The sequence below is a fragment of the Sciurus carolinensis genome, chromosome 1, assembly GCF_902686445.1.
Source record: "Sciurus carolinensis chromosome 1, mSciCar1.2, whole genome shotgun sequence".
Lineage (NCBI taxonomy): Eukaryota > Metazoa > Chordata > Mammalia > Rodentia > Sciuridae > Sciurus > Sciurus carolinensis.
In genome coordinates, this window is record NC_062213.1 from 178770020 (window position 1) to 178794216 (window position 24197).

The 24197-nt window shown below is 42.1% G+C and overlaps 1 protein-coding gene across 25 annotated transcripts in view; it reads left to right on the forward strand.

Annotated features, from left to right (window-relative positions):
* Positions 1–24197, forward strand: part of Scmh1 (Scm polycomb group protein homolog 1) — a 271052-nt gene that overhangs the window by 244533 nt on the left and 2322 nt on the right. For 15 of the 25 annotated variants that reach the window (XM_047547881.1, XM_047547868.1, XM_047547866.1 and 12 more), the window contains 4 exons: positions 7928–8128; positions 9879–10070; positions 17490–17684; positions 20647–20712. In XM_047547881.1, the coding sequence (XP_047403837.1) occupies positions 7928–8128; positions 9879–10070; positions 17490–17684; positions 20647–20712 (654 nt within the window). The other 10 variants (XM_047547870.1, XM_047547865.1, XR_007108116.1 and 7 more) reach the window with 9 other exon arrangements.

The following is a 24197-nucleotide window of genomic DNA, read 5'->3' on the forward strand; positions in this document are numbered from 1 at the left end:
TGTATTTTTCTCCTTCATCCTTCTTTCTCTGTTTTTTTTTTTCCTTTAAGAGATAGGATCTCAATATATTACTCTGGCTAGCCCTGAACTCCTGGGCTCAAGCTAAGACTATAGGCACATGTTATTTGCACCCAGCTTTATAGTTTCATTTTGTATTGAGTTTTGCCTTCCAAGGAATTGATCCATTTCATCTAGATTATCAAATTTTTGAGCATAGAGTTTTGTTCATAGTATTCTTTTATTATTTTTTTTAATGATTATATGATCCGTAGTGATGTCTCTCTGCACCACCCTGGTCACTTCTGATATTAGTAATTTGTGTCATCTCTCTTTTTTTTCTTACCCTGGCTAGGGTCTTATAAATTTTATCTATCTTTTCAAAGAAGCAACTTTTGGGTTCACTTATTTTTTTCCACTGATTTCCTATTTCAGTTTCACTGATTCCTGCTCTAATATTTATTATTTTCTATCATCTTCTGCCTACTTTGAATTTAATTTACTCTTCTGTTTCGAGTTTCCTAAGGTAGAAGCTTTATTACTGATTTTTAGATCTTTTTTCTCTAAATGTGTTCATTACTATACATTTCTCTCTAAGCACCTTTGTCAAAGATAAGTCAGTTATATTGATGTTATATTCTCATTTTCATTTAATTCAAATTATTTTTTAGTTTCTCATATTTCTTTGACCCTTTTATTTATAACTATGGTTGTTTAATCCTCATGTATTTGGGGATTTTTCCACCCATCTTCTGCTATTGCTTTCTAATTTAATTCCATTATGGCCTGAGAGAGGACATTGTATGATTTCTAGTCTTTTAAATTTTTCTAGGAATGTTTTATGGCCCAAAATGTGATCTGTCCTGATAAAGTTCCAAATGAGGAGAATTTGTATTCTGCTTTTGTTGGATGAAGTAGTTGATTGATGCTACTATTGAGTGCAATTATGTGCTTACTGATTTGCTGCCTGCTGGATGTGTCCACTTCTGATAGAGGGGTGTTGAAGTCTCCAACTGTAATAGTGGATTTATCTGTTTCTCCTTGAAGTCCTATCAGGTTTTGCCTCACATATTTTGACATTCTGTTGTTGGATGCATACACATCAAGGATCAATACTTCTTACAGAATTAATCTGTTTATCATTATGTCATGCCCCTCTTTCCCTGATAATTTTTCTTCCTCTGAAATCTATTCTGTCTGAAATGAATATAGCTACTCCTGCTTTATTTTGAATAGTGTTATATGGCATTATCTTTCTCCACTCATTTATTTTTAATTTATGTGTGTATACTTAAAGTGCTTTTCTTATAGACAAATAACGTGTTGTCTTTTTTATCCAGTGTGAGAATCTCTCTTTTAATTGGTATATTTAGCCCATTGATATTTAAAGTGATCATTGGTATAATTGGATTAATACCTACCACATGTGTTTCTGTTGTCTATATTGACCTTCTTTTTGTTACAGAGCCCAGATTCAAGAGGAGAGGAATGGACCCCCCTCTCAGTGGGAGTAGGATCAAAGAATTATGGATCATACTTTAAACAATATCATTTAACTCTTTGAGCATAAATTACCTACACTTTTCCTACTTGAAAAATTCATTCTTTTCCTCACAAGATTTCTCATCAAAAGCCTCATCCCTTTACAGTATCAGGCTCAAGGTCTAGGATCTCATCATCTAAATCAGGTGTAGGTGCACACAAGGCCACTTGAGTGAAGTTTCTCAGGTGCACCTCCTTGAGTACAGTTTCTCTCCATTGAATACCTGTGAACTAAAGAAACAGGTCATCTGCTATTAATCACATATCCAACATACAGTGGGGGGAGCAAGCATAAGATAACTTTTCCTCATTCTAAAGAGATAGAAAACAAAGGCACGTAGCAGTTACTGATCTGTAGAAATTCTGAAATACAGCTGGGCACATGTTACCACCCTCTAATCAGGTCCAGTATTACCTCTTAGAAGTTGTTTTCCCTTGCTCTTTGTTTTGTCCTCTGAATAATCCTTCCATTGCCATGAGTAAAGCCTTCTTGCCTATAAAAGGCTAGGGGCCCAAAAAATCCTTTCTGTTTTGTACCATCTCTCAACCTTCTGGCTATGCTGGTGATACTTCTACCAGATGGGTTCTCTTAGAAATTTGAGGATTTTTTTTTTTAACTACTGTCCAGGTTCATTTATGAGATAAAAGCCACAACCACAGATGTCTGAGGACTTCCTTTTCTACTTTGGGCCTCCTGTGCAGCTACAGCTGTGAAACTACCCTTAAAATTCCTAAAAATCCTATTTAAGGGAGAGAATCTACAAGTCATGACCTTAACATTCTTACAGCCTTTGATCTGAAAGAGTCTATGAAGCATATGCTTATATCTTTCTGACATCTTAGTAAAGAATTTTATTCTGTCATTGTGGAGTTTATCTTTGACCCTTTCTTAAGGGCCAAAAGTAAAGTTGTTTGCCCTCTGGAGAGTCCAGAAATAAGAAGCAATTCTGTTTGTATGTGTGTGTATATAAATTTTTGAAGTTCATCTTTTGTCTCACATTTTAGCGTAAGCAATGAGAAGTCTGATAGCACTTTCATTACTTAGTTTGGAAATTTTAGCTATTTTTTTTGAGCTCATCAAGTACATTTTCCATTTTCACATCATGGTAGGCAATAATGTTAAATTTGCACTCACTTCCTAGCAAACATCCCCTGTCCTCCATCTTCGAATAAAATTTTCCTCACTGTCCTTTTAACTCTCACTGACAGCCTCTTGGAAAATCTTTAGGCTTATGTTAAAACTCCCTTCAATGCTCTTTCAGTTTTCATTAATACTCTTCTTGTGGCACTCTGTGCCCTTTTTGCTGCCCAGTTCCAAAGCCATTGCCATGTGTGTTAGGCCTTTGTTACTGCAGCATCTTACAACTTGTATCAATCTGTTCTGATAATAATTTGCTCTTTAACAAACCACCATAAAACTTCATGACTTAAAATAGCCATTTAGGGGACTGGGATTGTGGATTAGTGGTAGAGTGCTTGCCTAGCATGTGTGAGGCCCAGGGTTCGATCCTTAGCACCACATAAAAGTAAATAAAGTTACTGTGTCCATCTATAGCTATTAAAAAAAACAGCAATAAGGGTAGGTTGGGTGGAGAAGCTTGTCTCTGTTGTACACAGAGTCAGTTGGAGTGGCTCTAGGGGACAGAAGGATACACTTTCTTTACATGGTGATGCATTGGTTTTGGCTGTTGCTTTTTCTCTACAGAGTACTTTGCTTGGGCCCAGAAACTGGCACAGTGTCATTTCCGCTGTAGTCTGTTGGCCAAGTATGAAAGAGATCAATATGAGGAATGTCAAAGAATTTGGGGGCTGTGTGTTAAAACCAACAGTCTTCTAATGTTTGTATGGTTTTGCCTTTTATATTTCACCATTTAATCCATATAGAAAATTATTTTTTAAATCATCACCAGGTATTTAGTCAGCTTTTTTTGTTACTGTGACCAAAAGACCTGACCATAACAATAAGAGGATAAAAAATTTATTTTGGCTCACAGTTTCCAAGGTCTCTGTCCATAAATAACTGACTCCATAGCTCTGGGCCCAAGATGAGCCAGAAGATCATGGAAGAAGGGCATGGCAGAAGAAACAGCTCAGGACATGACAACAGCAGGGAGAGCTCCACTCACCAAGGACAAAATACAAACCCCAAAGGCATACTCCCAGTGACCTACTTTTTCCAGCCACACCCTACTTCCCTACAGTTACCACTTAGTTAATTCATGTCAGTGGACTGATTTACTGATTAGGTTAAGGCTTTCATAACCTGATCATTTTGCCTCTGGGCATTCTTGTATCGTCTCACACGTGAGCCACATATCCAACCCCTAACATTCTGCCCCTGGCCCCCAAAATCTCATATCCATCTCATGATGCAAAATACACTTGGTCCATTTCCAGGAGCTCGGATAGTCTTAACAGTTACAGCATTACCCAAAAGCCAAAATCTCATCTGAGACTCAAACCAAACTCATGGATGTTTTCCCTTGTAAAGATCAAAAACAAGTTGCATATATCCAATACAACATGGCACAGAATAAACATTTCCATTCCACAAGGGAAAAATAATGGATGGAACCAAAGTAAGACCAAAATCCATCAGGGTAAACAAGTCCTGTAGCTCCATGTCCAGCATCTGGGACACGTGGTGTCCTGATGTTCAAAGAACTTTTATAGCTCTTGCCCCTATAGCCTTGTTGGTTGCAGTTCACCTGGCCTCCCTCTTGGCTTGTTTCTGCTGGATTTCTGCAGCTTTCCTCAGCATGGATCCCACACTACTGGCATCTCTTAATCTCGGGGGTCTCTACCACAGCTCTGACTTTCCTTCTCACATATTCATCCATCACCCTGTCAGGGGCAACCCACAGGGACTCTGACCCTGCTACACTTTGCCTGGCCTCCAAGGCCTTCCTTTGAAATCTCAGTGGAAGCCTCCATGACCTCCTAACTCCAGTATCCTGCATTCCTAAGAACCAGCACCACATGTTCAGTGCCAAAGTCTGCCACCATTTAAGCAGTAGCCAAGCCTTTGGGAATCATGACAGCAGCAGCCTCTGAATGCCTGGGCAACTGAGCACAGTAAAACAACTTCCCAGGCCACACTGTGTAAGCAGGGTGTCCCCATGGTCTTTTCTCAAAGGAATTTTTACTTAAACACTCTTGAGCCCAAGATGGGTGTGGTCTTGCCAATTCCTGAGATGCCTTCAAGCCATCTTTCCTATTGTCTCTGGGTAAAGTATTTAGTGCTTCTTTAGTGCAACTGCTTTAACAATCATACTTTGCTTAGTCCTAATTTTACTTGTACTTCTCTGGCCAAACTGCAAGTTTTCCAAATCTTTCATCTTTGCTTTCTACTCCTGATTATCACAGTAAACTTGGTTAAAACCAATATCCATACCACCACCTGAACACTGGACTGCCTTGGAATTTCTTCCACCTGATTAATTAGTACATGACCTTTAATTCAGCCTCACAAAAAGTCTCAGGACATGGGCAAAATGTAGACAACTTATTTGCCAGAATATTACATGAATGGTCTCTTGTTCAATTTCCAATAGAGTCCTCCTTCTCCTCTGAAACTTCATGAGCCCAGTCTTTACTGTCCACAGTCCCAACAGCATTCTGGTTCTGAGTGTCCATAAAAATTGCCCATTAAGCTTCACTTACGATGTTCTAAAGCTTTCCAGCTTGCATCTCTAAACTTTTCAAAATTCTCCCAACTGCAACAATTTGCAGCTACAGATGCTTTTGAACCACATAATCACCTAGTCAGTCACAGCAGCTATCCTACTTCACAAGACCATTTCTGTTTTAGTCAGCTTTTTTGTTGCTGTGACCAAAAGACCTGACAGGAACAATTAGATGAGAAAGTTTATTTTGCCTCAGAGTTTCAGAGGTTTCTAACTATAGATGTTCAGGGTGAGGCAGTACATCCTAGTGGAAGGGCATGGCAGAGGAAGGCAGCTCAGGACATGACAACAGGAAGCAGGAGAGAACTCCACTCACCAAGGACAAAATATAAATCCCCAAAACACACCCCCAGTGACCCACCTCCTACAGCCCACACCCTATCTCCCTACAGTTACCATCTACTCACCTAGTTAATCCTTGTCAGTGGACTGATTGACCAATTAGGTTAAGGCCCTCAAATCTAATCATTTTGCCTCTGATCATTCTTGTATTGTCTCACACATGAGCTTTTTTGAGGACACAGCATATCTAACCCATAACATCAACCTGGTTATATTTTTTCCTTCCTGTGTTTTAATTGAGGTAAAGTTTGCATTTGTGAAATGTACAAATCTTAAGTGTACACTTGGATGAATTTTAATAATGTCAGCACCCCTGTAACTATAACCCTGATCAAGATGTAAGATATTTCTGCCACCGCAAAAGTCCCCTCAGGCCTCTTCCCAGTCAATCTCTGCTCCATGTAGATTCTGATTTCCACTACCATAGATTGATTTTCCTGTTCTTAAACCAAGTATGAATGAAACATGCTATGTGTACTTTTGTATCTGGTTGCTTTCACTCAAAAAAAATTTTTTCGAGAACTACCCATATTGTTGCACCTGTCAGTGGTTCTCTTTTTTTTTTTTTTTTTTTTTTTTATTGCGGGGTGATATTCTATTAAATGAATGTACCACAGTTTGTATACCTGTTCTCTTGTTGATAAGTACTAGGTTCTAATTTGAAGTTATTATAAATAAACTGCTATGGGCATTCTTATTAGTTTATTTTCTTAGCCATTTGTGGTCACTTACTTTTAGTACTCTTCTTACCCCTCAGTTCCTACATCTTTAGGTGGTTTTAGTAGAAGAATCACATTACCAGACATAGAAATCCTCACTTTTCTTAACAGACCTCAACTGATATTAAATATACCTCTATATCTTTCTTCAGAGGCATTTTGCCAATACTTAGGATTTTCATGAATTAGGTGATAAAACAGCTTTGTGGTCTCATTCCCCATTCTTTCTTGAGGGGATTCATCTTTCTTGGGTATACCGAGTCAGCTACTACTTTTCTTCTTTCTTGTTTTTGGGTTTGTTTTGAGATGGTATCCTGCTATGTGGCCCAGACAGCTCTTAAATCCCTTGGTACATGTGTCCCTACACCTCAGCTTCCCAAGTTGCTGGAACCCCAGGCATACCACAACCTCTGGTTCTAGTTGCTACTTTTCCAAAAAGCTTTCCAGCTTCCAAAATGTTATTGTTGTCTCCTCTCATTATCTATCTCAGAGAGTTAGGAGAGGATAGAGTTAAATGTACAGGTTCAATTTCTCTCATTTGTGATTTTTTTTCTTTCTTTGTTTCCCATTACCTTTCTCATCCAGCCTACCTGCTTTCTATTTTCTATTTTCTTCTCTTCATATTGCTTCTCCTTGGAACTATAAAGATGGGGATTCCACAGAGAGCATCTAGTTCAACCCCCTCATCTTTACAGACGAGAACCTGAGACCCAAAGAGGATGGCAATTTATCCAACAGCCCATATAACTAGTACCCTGATCTTTTTTACCTTTAATAGCAAAGGAGACTTTTGCCCTCTTACCTGCTCAGTGCAAGTAAGAACAGTATCCACTACTCAGTGGAAGCCTGGAAGGAGATCACAAGAGAGAATGTCATTACTGACCAAGCTGACATGGGGCCCAAGGAAACAACTGCATTTAGGATGGCTTCCATCTCCTTTGCCCCCCAACCCCTTCCCACCAGTGCCACATGGAGAGCAGCAATCAGTAGAGTGCCCAGTTTTCTTGACAAGAGAACTGCTGAGAGAAGGAATATATAGATGGGATCTGTAAACCCTTTTCATATTATTTTTCTGTATTTTTTTTATTTTCCTATTTGTATTACTCTCTGTGGGCCTGAGTATTAATGTAGAAGATAACAAAAACTATAAGGTCCAGAACAGGAAGCAAGGCAAGTGACCAGTTGTATAATGATCTTAAGTCCAATGCCAAATATACACACAAATGAGCACTCTCTTGCTATTATTGCCATGACCCCACAGCTCCTTACATATATACAAGGTGAGAGATGCAAAGAATATACAAGACAACCAAATATAGAAAATGAAAATTAATTCATCTGGGAAATTGTTGAGATTTTCTTTTCGTGACACAAAAGACAAAGTACAAATTCTGTGCCTTAGCTTTTGGTCTGGTGTATTCTCCCAGCAGGCTGTATTCCAAGAGCCCTTGGTCATGCAGCTTGGTCTGCTGGTAACTTGACCCACACCCTCTATCCCCTGCAGTGTTTCAACAGTATAGCTGCTGGGACTCCCAGTGGGGATCAAAGCTCATAGCATAATAAATGGAAGAGAACACTGTCCTCTTGAATTCTCTATGCCAGACACTCCATAAGGTTCTTGGATTTTTTTTTTTCCTGTAGTTTGTATCTACTTGAACAAAAATGGCAGCACAGGCCCCCACTTAGATAAAAAGAAGATCCAACAACTCCCTGACCATTTTGGGCCAGCCCGTGCCTCTGTGGTATTGCAGCAGGCTGTCCAGGCATGCATCGACTGTGCTTATCACCAGAAAACCGTCTTCAGCTTCCTCAAACAGGGCCACGGTGGTGAGGTCATCTCAGGTAAGCACCCCTGGGCTGGTGTGACCTCATAGCCAGAGTGCAGGCCTACTTAACTGGCTGATTTCTGATAAGGTATCCTGGTTCCTACTTCACACCCATGGGCTTTGGAAAATGTGAAAGTGTCCCATTCCTCTGAACCTTATGCATACCTCCTCTAAGAATACCCAAGCTGACTCCTGAGTCTCTGAAAAGATCCTCTCCTATCTCCTGGCTTACTCTCCCATACAGAAAATATATGAGTGTGTGGCTTTAAAGGCATTCCAGAAGGAGGAATGCAAGGGACTTGGTTGTGGCAACAGGAGTTTCTTCAAACTGCCATAGCCTCCACACTGACTTTAGGGGACTCCTGACTCTTCTCTCATTTCTCTGACTTCTTTGTTTCCTGTTCCTAAGCCAAGCACATACAGGGGAGCTGAGTCTCAAGACAAAGGGAGAAGTGGCATTCACTTTCTTTTCTACTGATAATTGGATTCAACAGCAGTGTTTTTTGCTCCTACTGAGGGTATTCACTTTTTCTCATATACCCTGCTTCTGTTTCAATTTTCTTAAGCCCCAAATTCTATTGTTTGGGGTGGGGGGGTACAGGGATTAAGTGTTTTTATTAATGTATTGTAGTTGTACATAATAGTGGGATCTTTTTCATATTCTTTACTTATTAAACCTATGAAAACTTGACCTAAAGTCTTAACTGTAATGTAATGTCATTCCATAATCCCCTGCTCTTCCTCCCTAATGAGTTGCCATAACCAGCTTCAGGAAACCCAACTGACATGGAAAACCTCATAAATCACCAAACTATTCTTTTAGCAAACATTAGCTGAACCCTCACCATATGTAAGAAGTTATTGCCAGACACTGGCTGGGAAAAGGGAATAATAGAAGAGACTCAGGCCTGCACAGGGGGAAAGAAAGAATCCTAAACATCTAACTGTGACAAGTACTAAGGGAGTAATTGGCTTCATGGAGGATGGGGGCAGACAGGGAGGAAAGCATTATAAAGGTTGGGAACTGCTGAGGAATTAAGCCCATGTCCATTCTAGCCTCTCATTTGCTTCTGTGCAGCATCCTGAAGAGACTGACTTTATTTACCTCCCCTTTAGCTGTTCTCATCTCCACCCCAGATAAGGGTTCCTCCTCTACCCCAAACTGGTTCCTGAGAGTGACCTATCTCCCCAAGTCTCCATTTCCTCACTGCCCAGAGCTTTATACGCAGGCCTTTTGCTTTTCAAAATTTATGCTGATATTTTTAATAGAAATAGGGAGTATAATAAAACCAACCGTAAAATAGTTTCAAATGTTGCCAAAATTCTGGTGTTTTTATATAGATTGGAAATTGTGTGCCTAAACCATTGCTGGCAATGGCTGTATTCTTCTCTTCTACTTAGCTTCTCTGTTCTTGTGAAAACAGCTCCTTAAATGAACAGATTTCCTGGAAGAGATCCAATCAAGTGATAGAACTATGTTCACAGTTGTTTTCACAGGTTGAGTGAAATCATTCCAGAGCCCTGGGGGTGCAACAGACCTGGCCTGGCCACTCCCCATTATTGCATGTCCTTTGGAGTTGGAAGCAAAAATCAAAGCCCTTGAGGGAGGGAGGGAAGGGGAGGAAGAGAGGCAGCCTAAGCACTGATTGCCTTTGTGTAACCAGGTAAGCCCAAGACAAGCAACCAACTGGGCAACCCCTGCCCTGCACCGTGCTGCACTGTGCTGCTCAGCTGATGTGCATGGTTCTGTTTACTTAACTCCACAGCCGTGTTTGACCGGGAACAGCACACCCTCAACCTCCCAGCAGTCAACAGCATCACCTACGTCCTCCGCTTCCTGGAGAAGCTCTGCCACAACCTTCATAGTGACAATCTGTTTGGCAACCAGCCCTTTGTGCAGACTCACTTATCACTCACTGCCACAGAGTACAGCCACAGCCACGACAGGTACCTACCAGGTAGGAGCTGGGATGGGACCTGGGCTGAGAGGGGGGCAAGACTGGCAGCAGTGCCTTCAAGGGCCAACCCTTAGACCTGCTAGCCTGGCATCTGATTTTCTGTCCACATCTGCACCACATCTGGGACTTTTTGGTTTCCTGACTTCTTTATGCTCTTTAGGATTTTGTTTTCTATATTTCTCAATTACTCTTCTTTCCTCCGGGCCCTTATCCCTAGAAAAAGCTGGCTTATGAATCCCCTTTGGAGCTCCAAACAGCGTGTGGAACCACTGTGAAGTCACAGTATACCTCCCAGTGTGAAGCTGGCAGCAAAGGTCTAACATAGCTCTCCCTTGCCAGCAGGAAGGTTTAGTCTCAGGCTGGAGATTGAGAAACTTGCTCCCTGGTGATTGGTCATCCATTCTTTCCTTTGGCACATGGCCCTAACTCTACTAGCGCTGCCAGTCTAGCAAGTCAATTCAAGTTCCTGCTATTTCCAACTAGGCCGGAAAATAACTTTTTTAGTTCAACATACCAGACTCACAATGGGAAAGCGGATGCCACGTGGCTGGGTCAGTGACTAAGCACTTCCAAGAGAGGTTGAAGAGTGAATGGAACTCACATCCCCAATCTGGAGTACAGGACGCAGAACAGAGTGGGTGAAGGAAAGCTCAGCCTAACATAGCAAGGTAGGTCACTGTTGAGAGGGAGGAAAGGCCCTTTAAAAGAGACCTGTGGACCATGTTCTGAGCAGAGGAGCGGAGAAGAGGTGTGGTCAGTGTGGGGTTTTGCTGTCTGCCCTTGGGAAAGAAAGCACAAGTCTGAAAGTGCCCCTCAAGGCTTGTTCCTATGCCAGCTTCTCTCTTTTCTTTCTTACAGTATAGTCTTAATGGACCACTTCTGACTTAAATAGTACTTCTGGAGAATGTCTCAGGGAAGTAACCATTTACCCAGTCCCCTTCTCCCTTGCACCCAAATGAGCATGATTTATATGACTTGCAGGTGGGACAAAAGATAGCGGAATAATAAATACTCCTGGGGTCAGACCATCTGGTCCCTGTAACCATGTCTGTGCCTCCTGTATGGCTCTTTTCTTCAGAGTGAACTCCTCACCCAACCTGCTCTAGATTGCTTTCTTTCAGCATCAGAGTCTTTAAGAACAAAAAAAAAAAAGGTGTTCTTACCTGCAGTTAGAATGTTGCACAAGACATGGTGAAGACAGTTGTAGAGACAAAGGCAAGTTTTTAAATATCTGCACCTATTGGCATTGAGGAACTCTGAGCTGCATTTCTGTAATGAAAGTTGGGCCTACCTGATTCTAAAAGCAAAGAAACGTAAGAAGGGGTAGCATGTCCTCAAGTGTAGCTGTTTATTTAAAGAAAAAAAATATTTCTTAAAAAAATAGGACCTTGGAATTCTTAAATGGAATACTGTAAACTAGAAAAAGCAAACCAGCAGCAGCATTCAGAGACTGGTTGGGATTGTATACATCATGGGCCTGAGGTCATGAATGTGGTTTGGGATTGGAATATGACCTTTCCTGGGAATTCTGTTCCAGTTTACTTTTCTCTGATTCAACAACTAGATAAGAAGAGCAAGCTTCAGCCAGACTCTTCCTGTTCTACCAGCTAAGAAAGACAATGAATAGGGTATCACTTTCCCCATTTTCTGCTACTTTTCCCTGCCCCCACTTTCAGACAGATAAAGAGCCAACTCTGTGCCCTTCTTTACTTTCTAAGCTCAGTTTCCTTGTAGTATGTGCTCAGCAGATTACTCCTACCATGATTTCTGTTTGCTTCTCTGAATTAGCCTTTTAACTGTGCTCAGACAAGCCAGGGCCTTGCCTGGATTCCTAACTCCTCTGTACCTCATAAGTTATTTTGACTGCTTGCCTGCCTTACTGGCCCTTTGCTCTGCCCCTGATCCTTTTTATCAGTTCCTGTGTTCTGATTATTTACCCAAAACTCTGCTGAAAAGCTCAATCATACAAGAGTTGTCTTTTGCTTTGCCCTTTGGATTTGATATTTATCACTCCTACCCACATGCCTGAGCACACATTTCTACTAGTTTGACATCTATAGGTACTACCCCTCTTGTCCGGATGCATACTGAAGCTCTCTCCCTTCCCTCTGGCTTGTTTCCACAGTACCCTACCCCTATAATCTTGGTCTAACTGGTTGTGCACTTCTAATATGGCAAATAGCCACCAAGAGCTCAGGTAGACTTCATCTCAGATTGTTTCCTTGCCTAAATTAAGACTATTACTTTCTTGCTGTTTTATTTTGAAAACTGTCAAACCTACAGAAAACTTGTAAAAATAGTACAAGGAACCATGTGGCCTTCAACTAGATTTGCCACTTAACTTTGCAATATTTATTTTTTCTCTTCCTATAAATGTATCTCTCTGTGTATGCATATATATGTATGTTTGTGTGTTTATTTACTGAATCATTTGAGAATTAACTGCAGATGAGAAAGTTTATCTTTAAATACCTTTGTATCTCTTTAAAATAAGAATTTAACATTAAAAATATATAAGAAATTTAAAATAAAAAATACTGCTAATATGCAATCTATATTATAATTCCCCATGTTGTTCTTTATAGCTATTTTTTTCTTAATCCAGGATACAATGAAGAAGTGTCCACTGCATTTCATTATGCTGTCTCTCTTTAGTTTTCTTTATCTAGAGTAGTCCCTTAGTCTTTATCTTCCACGATATGACCTTGACATTTTGAAGGATCCAGGCCAAATATTTTTGTTTAGGTTATCAAACATTTATTAAATACTCATTCTGTGCTAGATTTTATACTTGACTCTGGGGAGATAGAGATGAAACAGACTCAACCCCTGTGCTCAAAGAGCTGAGAAAGTGGGGAGAGATGTGTGGATGTGGATGTGATTAAGAGCATGGAGCAGAGGTATTCAGATGCAGCCACTCATGATGAACAAGCACTGGATTAAAAGAAGAGAGGGGAGGATTTCTGGGAAGTAAGTGTTAGAACAGAATCCCTTCTTTAGGACCACATATGCTGAATCAAGTACAAGGCCTATGGAGACTAAGTGAGAGAGGCTCCTTCAGGTCCCCTAAAAATTGATAGTGCTGGCCCCACCAACTGTTTGATTTAGCAATAACTATTAGTTTTAGCTATAACTGAAGTCCACCTAACTTTAACCTGTGGGTCTGCTGTTTTGAGATTTCCCAGGTTCCTCTCTGCTAGGGGAGATGGTTCACTTGTCCCAGGACAATGAGTTTCTTGTGTCTTTCTTTCTAGTTGCCATCCTGATCTCCAGAGTTAGTGTTAAAGTGGTTCGTCTGCCCAAATCCCAAGACTCGCCCAAGTAAAGCCAAATAAGAACTATGAAGTCTCTCAGGGTGACCCTCATCACCACATAGGTTTCCTCATGGAACTGTCAAAGTTTTCAGTAATCATGCATTTATGGTTAATTGAAGCACATTGTCTGGCACATGTGTACTTCCCAGATGGCTGTACTCTTCTACAGACCAGCTTAAACATCAAGTTTGTCAGGGAGACCTCCCACAGTCTCCTTATGTAAGAGACCCCCCCCATTATTGTCTGCCTAGATACCCTGTTCCTTTCCTTTGTAATATTTACAAGAGTTAATTTTTTAATTTACCTGCATTTTGTCATCCTCACTAGATTAAATGTTTCATGAGTTAAGGAACAGTCTTGTGTTTACCATTCTCAGTGTTCATCACCCTAATTGTCACCTGGGATTTAACAGGATTTGCTGGATGAAAAGGCCCGAGGAAATGTGGGCAACATGGTTGAGAGAGGAATGCTTTTTGACACCTTCAACTTGCACAAGGACTGTGTTTGTGTCTCCAGGTCCTTTGCTGGTCCAAGAATTTTCTTAGATCCACAACTCTAGTTCTGTACTCACTCAGTTCACCCTACAGGGAAAGCTGGGTGTGAACATGGAATCCTTGAACCTCAGAAGTAGAAAATGCTGTAGAGGTCACTGAGTGCTTATCTGATCTCTGAATAAATACTTCTAATGACAGTTGCTCTCCTTTGCTTTTTGACAGTTGATTTTATTTTTAGACTAGAATCTATAATGCCTAATTTATTTTAAAATTCCTTCTTTTTCTTCTTTTTTGGTACAGGGGATTGACTCCAGGAGCACTTAACCCCTGAGCCACATCCCCAGTTCTTTTTATTTTTTATTTTGAGACAGGATCTCACTGAGCTGCTTAGGGCCTTGCTAAGTTGTTGAAGCGTGGCTTTGAACTCATAATCCTCCTGCCTCAGCCTCCCAAACTGCTGGGATTATAGACATGTGCCACCATGCCCAGCTAAAATGCCTTCCTTCGTGAACTGAAATCTGCCACCTTGTAACCACTGCCCTTTGTTCTTCTCTCTGCATTCCAAAAGAACAAAGCTACCTCTAGCCCTCCTCCCTGCCCAGGCTGCCATTTGGATATTTGTCTCCCATGACTTCTCTCCAGAACTCTACCTCCCTAGGCTCTTTCCCCATGGCTGAGATCCCAAGGCTCCTCACCACCATCCTCTACAGGGAACACTAGTTCTTAAGTCACTCTGAGAAAAACTGCTCCTCACTGAAAGTGAGTGCACGGGGTCAGGGCCTCCCCTCTATTCCTCTGTACCCGATTGAGTAGCAGCAGCATCATCTACTTGTTGAATAATGATTGCTGTTGTGTCTCCAGCATTGCAACAGTAAATTTAACTTACATTGACCTTAGACTTAAAGTTTTTGGTGGTGGTGGTGTTTTTTAGTTTTGGTTTGTTTTTTGGTTTTTGGGTTTTTTTTGGTTTTTAGGTTTTGTTTTGTTTTGTTTTGTTGTTGTTGTTGTTGTTGTTTTTTGTATGTGTGCTGGGGATTGAACCCAGGGTTTTGTGCATGTAAGGCAAGCTATCCCCAGCCCAAGACTAAAGATTTTTCATTTCCATCTTATAGATGGGCAGACTGAATCCCAGAAAAAGGCACTGATAATTGACAAATGATCATACCAGAAACAGAACTCATCTTCCAGCCCCAACCTCAGATACCTGAACCAGTGAAATTTATTTTAGCAGTAGAATTTTTTTTTTTACAAAGGTAAGATTACATGAACCCCCAGTGTATAAAAGTTCATAGAAGCTGGGATGAGGCCCAGAGCCTCCCTGTGGAGGACCCACAGGTTCTGTGAGCACAATTGGAAAGTATCACTGTAGTCTTCTACCCTAGCCTTGTTCTGTCAAAGGCGGGAGGGTGCATAACATCAACCTTGAGGGCTGCAGCTGTAGCTCAGTGGCAGAGTACTTGCCTGGCATGTGTGAGGCACTGGGTTCGCTCCTCAGCACCACATAAAAATAAAATAAATAAAGGTAGTGTGTTCATCCACAACTAAAAGTATTTGAAAAAAAAAAAAAAAAAAAAGATCAGCCTTGAAAGGTCTAGGGCCTCCCAGAACTTTGGCACAATGCTTCATTTTTCTAGTACATCTCATTAGGACAAGATTTAAAGACCTTGCCTAGTCCAGATGCTACCATTCCAGATGTTCAGACCCCTCAACTCAGAATCCAGATCTCAGTATCCTTGGTGCTGCTGAGGGGAAGAGATTCCCACTGGTCTACATCAGCATCTGGTGAGCACTGTCATCATGATTACATGTCACATCTGTTGGTCTCTGAGGCAGCAGCACTGTTCCCAGTCAGACCAAGTAAACTGGCTGGAAGGGTGAGGTGACTCTACTGAGAACTACAAAAACTAACTAAATCAAAACAATTTTTTTTTTTCAAAGTTTGGCAGAAAGTTTAGGTTTGCTGCTCTATAAATAACAAGTAACAATTCCTCACAGCACATCCTATGTTCTCATTTAATGTTCTCTGCAGAACAGGGTGGTTTTCCCCCATTTTACACCTTAGAAAACTGGTGCTCAGAGAACAAAAAGCAACTTGTCTAGAATGACATACCTAGTAAAAGGCAGAAAAGCCAGGTGGAGAACCCATGTCTCTTGCTTCATGGTTGGCTCATGTCTTAAAGTGGAACTGTTACTGATTTCTGGAAAATCAGAGGTCTCATCTGCAGAAATAAAGTGGGGCATGATGTAAGGATCCGGAGCATCAGAGACTTCTCCTTTCAGAACTACTTCTAGGAAAGGGTACCCACAATTAACCACCTGTGGAGGGAAATAAGCTATCTGATGTCAGATTGACTTTGAGCACACGATTGCTGACCAGCCTTAGGTAAGTATTAGAAAGTAATCCTAAATGAAATGAGATGGACATCATTACCCTGTGTACATGTATGATTGCACAAATGGTGATTCTGCATCATGTACAACCAGAGAAACGAGAAGTTGTGCTCCATTCATGTACAATGAGTTGAAATGCATTCTGCTGTCATATATAACCAATTAGAACAAATGTAAAAATAAGTTGTCCTAAAATTTTAAATCATCTTGCCAGTGAGGTCTTATTGTGTGTCAGATAATTAATTTAGTGTTTATCAGAGTCCTTGAATGAATCCCAAGCATTATCCACACACATGATCTCTAAAAATCAAGAAGAACACTGATATGGTCTGGTACCCAAGACCCCCTTCCCATACAAAAGATGCAGTGGACAGGGCTGAAGATCTAACTTGGCCTGGGTAGAAGCTGGTCACAAGAAGGTGTCAGCTTTGGGTTCCTGATTGCTGTGATTGGGTGCTGCTGCCTGGTGTTGGAACATAGACCAGGTATAGAAATATCAGGGTAAGATTCCCTTTCAAAGGCTTTCATAGCCATTCACTTCTGAAGTTCTCAAGCCCTTTGGAAGGCTCCCCCTGATGTAGATTGACTTCCCATGGTATAGGTGAGGAGACAGGTTTTCAGAGAAGCACTCTGCTGAGTCGTAGAGCCAAATTCTAACCCTTATCCTCATCTCCAAGCCCAACCCCAGCTTCCCTGGAATGTTTCTGTTGAACAGGTTAAATTAAAATGGAGTGAACAAAATAGGAGCAGATCCTTTACAGACAGGCCTTCAACTGGACATCAAGCAGCATTTCTGAGATGTCCTGCTGGTTGAGCAGATTGTCAGCTTCTAATGGACCCTCATCTGAGCAAATATCCCTTCTGGTGATAGCTGGAGGCACCCCTATTCTCCACTCCTAGCACCTTGTGACTAAAGCAGTCTCTTCCATCCTAGAGAGACTCCATTTTTTTTATAAGGTCTCCTTATCCAGTAAAAGCTTAGGACATCCAGATAGAAAAAAATCCTCAAAGACTATCCAGTCTAAGAGGAGGAGTCTCTAAGCAAACCTAAGCCCAGAAAGTGACATTGAGCTTGGTTAAGGAAACCTGGTGAGAGCTGGAACCATGACTTTCCCACAGGCCTCCTGAGTCCCAGCCAGCTTGTTCCTCTTAGCAGGTACCTGAGAACCAGCACTCTGAAAGCTCACCCCTGCTCTAACCCTGGTTGTATTATTTTCCAGGTGAAACCTTTGTCCTGGGGAATAGTCTGGCCAGGTCTTTGGCACCACACACAGACTCAATGGACTCCACCTTGAATCCTACCAACCTTGTCAGCACCTCCCAGAATCTTCGAACTTCTGGGTACCGGCCCTTGCTTCCCTCCTGCAGCCTCCAACAGAGCACTGCCTCAGCTGTGCGCAGGTTGTGCTCCAGGGGTAAGCTGACTAAAGTTGGGGACTTCTGCCTCCCTCCTCTTTCCCTTCCTCCTCAGCTCTGGGAAGCCAGAGGGAACCTAGCTCTGTTGCCCTCTGTATGGTGGTAGGACTGGGGCTAGGCTTCACTGTGGTTCTTGATCAGCACCTGGAAAGTAATTGGAGTCTGGGGTTAATTTGAGAATTGGGGGAACTAAAAGCCAAAGACCTAGAGCCAAAAGTAATAGGGATAGGCTCATTCTTTCATGCACTACCCATTTATTTGAACAGCATCTATATTTGATGGAGGAATATTAAAAAATAACTTTTTGTCTTTTAAGGGAGATGCTTAAAAAAATAATTGTAAAACAACATCTCAAATGCAGTGACAGATATGCTTTGAACAGTATGAAAACTGCAAGAATGGACACCTAACCAAGCTTGGCATTTAAGAGAAGCTTCCTTGAGCAAGTGGCACCTTGTCTAAGACTATGTGAATAGCCATGACAGGGGCAAAAGGGCTTTCTAAGAAGAGGGGATAAGCAAGGACAAAGGAATAGGAGATAGTATAGGTGTGCAGTTTTATATTGCTGAAACATAAAATGCAATACCAAGGCTTCACAGAGAAAAGCCTGGAAGGGTCAGAGCATGTATTATTGGAGACCTTAAATGCCATGCTAATGAATTTAGCATTGATGGTGCAGGCAATGTGAAGCTACCAGAGGCTTTTTATTAGAGGCAAGGCATAAGCAAATTTGTGTTTCCAGCAGGCCTCTGCCTTCTAGATTGAGTGTGGACTTGAGGAGGTTAAGAAGTTTATAAGAGTGGGCCAACCAGAATGATGACAGCCTGAATTAGTGATAGAGGTTTAGAAACAAACAGATAAAAACGCTATTCATGAGGTAAATTTAGTCAGAGCTAAGAATTGTGAAGGAGGGAGTGGAGAATGTCTTCCAAGTTTAGATGTCTATCTGTGGTGGCTGGAGGAAAGGCACTGAGAGAACCAACCACAGAAAAGAAAGAAGAGAGGGAGCCAGTCGGAGGGTCAGCTAGGACACCCAGCAGGCAGCAACTACACAGGTCTGAATCTCAGAAGCCCTGATCCGAAAGGAAGTGTTGGGAGACATCAGTATGTAGACAGTAAAAAGGATAAGGTGAATGACTTCCCATGAAAATGTGTAGAATGAAAAGAACAGTTGAGCAATGATGGAGTCCTGGGAACAGAAAGAGAAACCTGCCAGGGAGGCAAAGGAACATTAAGACTTAGAGGAAACTGAAGTTGATAGTGTGATGGCCAGCAACATAGGACATGTTCTAAGGAGAGCGTAGCTGAACACATTGTAGTCATGGAAGGACTGAGAAGTATGTTGAGCCAGTAATTAGTGATCTTAGCAAGAGCAACTTCAGTGCTGGAAGAAGATGGGGACACATCAAGGGGAGCTTAGGAATAAAGAAAGATGGTGGTGAGAGGGCCTGTAAGTCAAAAGAAGGTCTTTTAGAGTGGGAACACTCAAGCATGTTTGTCAGTAGACAACTTCAGTTTTTCAACATGTTAAAAGAATATGGGGAAGAGGAGAAAGCCTTGGAGGTGGTGGGAAGGAAGAAAAATCAAAGACAGGTGGTTCAGGCTTAAGCCAGGGGAAATATACCTTCTGTGGGGTAAGAGGGAAGATCATGTCCATCAGTGCACAGAGAGAAGGCTGAGTAGGGGAGGACTTAGGAGTGCTGAAAGATTGAACTAGTCATAGGATAGGAAAAATGGATCAAGAAAGGAATGAGTTACAGGAAAAATCAGGAACCCAACTGTGCTTGGAGAAACAGTTTGCCAGTTTACAGAGCTATGATTTTCTTCTGTGATTATTAACAATCTAGATATAGAATGAGGAAAGACAGTTTGAGAATACTGGTTTTATGGTAAGCTAGTAGGACAAGATCAAGGGCAGGAATGGGAGTGTATGTAAGGAAATCAGTGAAGCTAGAGGAAGAATGAGTAAAGTCATCACCACTGGGTATGGACGGTGTCAAAGAATGTGATGTAATGCCCGCACTGGACGTAAATCTCAAGAGAGTTGGGAGATGAGAGGTTGGTGTCAGTGGATGCATTGTTTAAAATTCAGAAGTTGCTGGGTATGGTGGCACATGCCTATAATCCCTGCACTCGGGATACTGAGGAGGAGGATCACAAGTTCAAGGCCAGCCTCAAATATTTAGCAAGACCCTGTCTCAACATTAAAAAAATAAAGATCTGAGTGGGTTGCTCAGTGGTTAAGTACCCTGGGTTCGATCCCTACTACCAAAAATAAAATAATAAATTAAAATTCTGAAGTAGACTTGTTCCAAGTGATGGCAAGAACCAGACAGTGGCCTTGGCAGTAGGTATTTGAAGGAGACTGGAGGTAAAAGTTGCTGGAGGCATGGTAGTTAAATTGACCACCTCTAAGAATAATGACAGGAATTGGGGTGGAACAGAAAGTGGTGAGAAAGTACCAAAAGGTCTTCATTTAATAAGGAACAGTAACTTAGAGATCTGTATATCACTGTGACCAGGAAAAGCAGATGATTAGGTCCATTTTTGGCCTCTGAAGAACATTTCATAGGTGGATGATCTTGTAGTGGAGAAGCAAGAAGATGCCATCTCCATACCCACAGCCTGGCCTCCCCCAGCCCAGGGACATGAAAAAGCAAGGTATGAAAAAATAAAAAGACTCCATCAGCAAGGTCAGCAATGAAAGGTGACCTCACGAGAAAGAGAGCTTTCGGGAAGACAGTCAGGGAAAGAAGCCTGTGATGTCCCCCCAACCCCAGCCAGGTGGCAAAATGGAATAGAAAGAGTCCTCAAGTAGAGGTTGAGCTGAAAGCTGATTCTAGCCACACCTCCTCTGTCTTGTGACTTGGGTAAGTTGTCTCACCTCTCAGGTCTTCCCATATGCAAAATATTCCTCATGTGGAAAATAGATATGCTGATACCAACCTGGTCTTTCCACAGGAGTGTTAAAAGGATCAAATGAAAGAAGGGGTATGGACTCATTTTGGAAACTAAACCATTCCCCAGGTATGTGGGGATTTTTTGTGATTTGTGTGTTCCCCGAGGACTATTTCTGGTAGGGGTGCTTTGTGATAGGCTCCTTTCATAATACTGGCTTCAGATGGCACTGTGGCCTCCTAGGATCTCCACTCTTCCTATGGAACACATTGTGAGTCTGTCTGCCAGGTCATGGTCCAAACCTCTTTTGACCCTGAAAACCCTCATAAGACTAGAGGATTCTATTTGGCCCTAGAAATATTTGTCTCAAAGAATTTAAATGTTGAGTCTATCCCCTGTCTTCTTTCATTAATCCAGGTTAGCCATGAGTTTGTTAGTCTGTCCTCTTATGGATATGCCTCACGTACCTCAGTCAGTCACAGACAGGGACAAGCAGCCTTCCTTGAAGGGCATCCACCAGTTGTATACATTAGGGTGAGAGGCAGAGGGCTGAGATGGGCCATCTGCGAAAATGGGAGGTGAAGACAGAGCCAGGGCACTAACTTATCTCCTTCCTAGCTGTATGATCTTGGGCAAGTCTCTTCACCTCTCTTGGTTCTATCTTCTTTAAACTGAAGAAAGCGAGGACCCCCTTCAAGGGTTGTTTTAACTCACCATGGTGAGTTTCTTTATAATTTATGAAATACTGATCACCTATCTGATCACTTTTCTCCACCACCACCCTGGTGTACACCACAGTTGTCTCCTGCCTAGATTATTATCTAGCTTCCTTTTAAACTGGTCTCTCTTGCTACACTCCTTCCCTTCTAAAGTCTGTCATCCACACAGAACTTGAGAGGATCCTTTTCATTTTAAGCTGGTACGTGTCACACCTCTGCTCAAACCTACTGTCACTGAGAAGAGCCAATGGTTTTCAGTGGCATACGAGATCCTCTGTTAGCCATGCCACCACATCCCCCTCCCCTCAGTACACATAATCATGCCTCTCAGGGGTTATCTCATACCACTGTCTCCCTCATTCCGTTCCCTCTGGCACTCCCACTTTCCTGCTGGCCTTAAACATACCAGCTGCTCTTCTGCATCAGATCTTATTTGGAGGTCACCATTTCAGAGGCATCTCTCCTGACCAACACATGAGTCACCTCTTACCACCACCTGCCTCATGGATCTTGTATTCTGATGGAAGTAAGCTGACCAACAAACACATAAATATATAACAGTATTATTTATGTGAATTATCTTAGTCCATTTGGGCCACAAATGGATACCACAAACTAGGTAGCTGATAAACAAAAGCACTTCATTCCAGTGCTAGAGGCTAGAAATCCAAGACCAAGCTGCTGGTGGATTCAGTGTCTGATGAAAACCACATTCCTGGTTCATAGGGTCTGTCTTCTTGCTGTAACTTCACATAGCCAAAGGGGTTGGGGATCATTCTCAGTCCTCCTTAATGAAAAGAGTACCAATCTCATTCATAAGGGCTTCGCCCGAAGGTCTGACCTCCTAGTACTGTCACCTTGAGGGTAGGAATAAGAATTTTGGAGAAACACAAATATTCAGTCAACAGTGTATGCATATGTTCCTATTATGTGTGTATGTGGGAAAGAGAGAAAGAAAGAAAAACAGGGAGAGGGAGAGAGATTCCTAATCCCTAATTAGAGGAGCTTGTTAGATGGTGTGAGGACACGCTCATGTGTATACACTGTCCATATCTCCCCTCTGCCCTCCAGAGTCTCAGTTGCTTTCTCTGGTAGCATCACAGTGGACTTTTAGGCAGGAAGAAGTGACTAATTCACAGAGTTAAAAGCTATTGAAATGTCTATAGTTCTAGTCACTCCTCCTTGCTCTAGGCTCACTTCTCCCCTGGTCTTGTTGGTGCCCAACCACAGACTCAAAAGAAAATTTGCTAGAATCTTCTCCCCAGAAAGGAGGGGTGGGACAAGGTCTTCAACATTTTTGACTTTTGACCCAAAATCCAGAATAAAGGGTAGTAGATCTTAGTCTTTGCAAGAGTTAAGATAGGCCCTTCTCCTAACAAGCACATTTTAACTCTGCCACATGGTAGCTGTGTGGCAGGGTAACTCCAAGTGCTGAGGATATAGACATGAGCAAGGCAAAGTCCCTTCCACAGCAGAGAATTGTCTCATGAAGAAGAGAGAAGAATGTACCAGGAACTGTCATTCATTCACCTCACAAACACATGTGCAGACCAGGCACTCAGGTGCTAGAGACCCAGCAGGAACAAGATAGAACTTGCTATGGAGAGGAGACAGAAGAAACAAAATAAATGAGCACATAAAATTGTATGTGCTATGGGAGAAAAACTGAGGGTAGTTGTATTGAGAGTGATTGTGGGGATTGAGTACTCAATCAGGGATGGCTCTTACAGGAATGGATATTTGAGATGAGATTCAAATGTTGAGTCAGGCATGAAAACATCTGGACAAGAGCATTCCAGACAAGTCAGAGAATAAACCTTGTTCAAGAAGCAGAAAGAAGGCTAAGGTATCTGAAGCATGTGAGAGAGGCACAAGGAAGCCAAGGAGAGGAAGGGCCAGGTGATGGAGGCCCTCACAGTCTGTGGTCAGGAGCTCAGATTCCATTTCGTGTGCAGTGGGAGACCACTGCAGTGAGTGTTTAGAGGAGTTGATATGAATAAGTCGCTGCTCTTTAAAAGTTCCCTCGGCTGCTTTGTAGAGACTGGTTTGGAGGGCAGTGAGATGGGGGAACCTGGACAGATGAACTGTATCCAAAAGAGACAGTGAAGACTTGGACCATGAATCAGGATTAGAACAAAAAAGTTTCATAAAGGAGCTGGTACTTGAAGCCAAGACCTGCTTAGATAATTTGGAGTATGTTCCAAAGAAAGGGAGAAATTGAAGGGAGAGAAGGGGACACATTCCAGGCAGAAGAGATAAAATGTGCAAGGAATCTATGGCAGGAGATGATCAAGATACAAAGACCTTAAATCCACAGGGGGATGGAGGAGCTATTTTTGAGCTATGAGTGAAATAAAATCTATACGCACAGCACTAAATTGACATTGAGATGCCTGGCAGCCAAGATAAAAACCTGTTTCCTACCTTAGTGTAATGGGCTTTAGTGAGCTCTCCTATTCTCCAGACCTTGGAAAAGGACTCAGAGGATTATCTACCACTGTTTTTCTCTCCAGTTTCCAAGGATTTGACTCTAAACTTGCTCAGTTACCAGAACCTGTCTAGAAATGGTCCCCAGAGCCAAGACAAAAGTAGTCCACCCACTGTCCCTCTGCTGAACCCATATGGTCCCCTAACATCATTGGTACCCCTTGTCTCAAGCTCAGGCTGAGTCACAGTCTCAGTGCACAATTCCTCTGACCATTTCCAAACATCATATCTACCCTTACAGAGCAAAGATTGACTTTCCCTCTCTGGAAAACTCCTGACTCCCTATCCTGCCCTCACTCCCTCCACTTGGCTCAATTGCTGCCGAGTGCATCACCTGCAAGGCCACTGAGTATGCCCAGGGAGTGCTGAGGACATACCTGCCCGCTATAGTTGGTGCCTTCCTGTCCT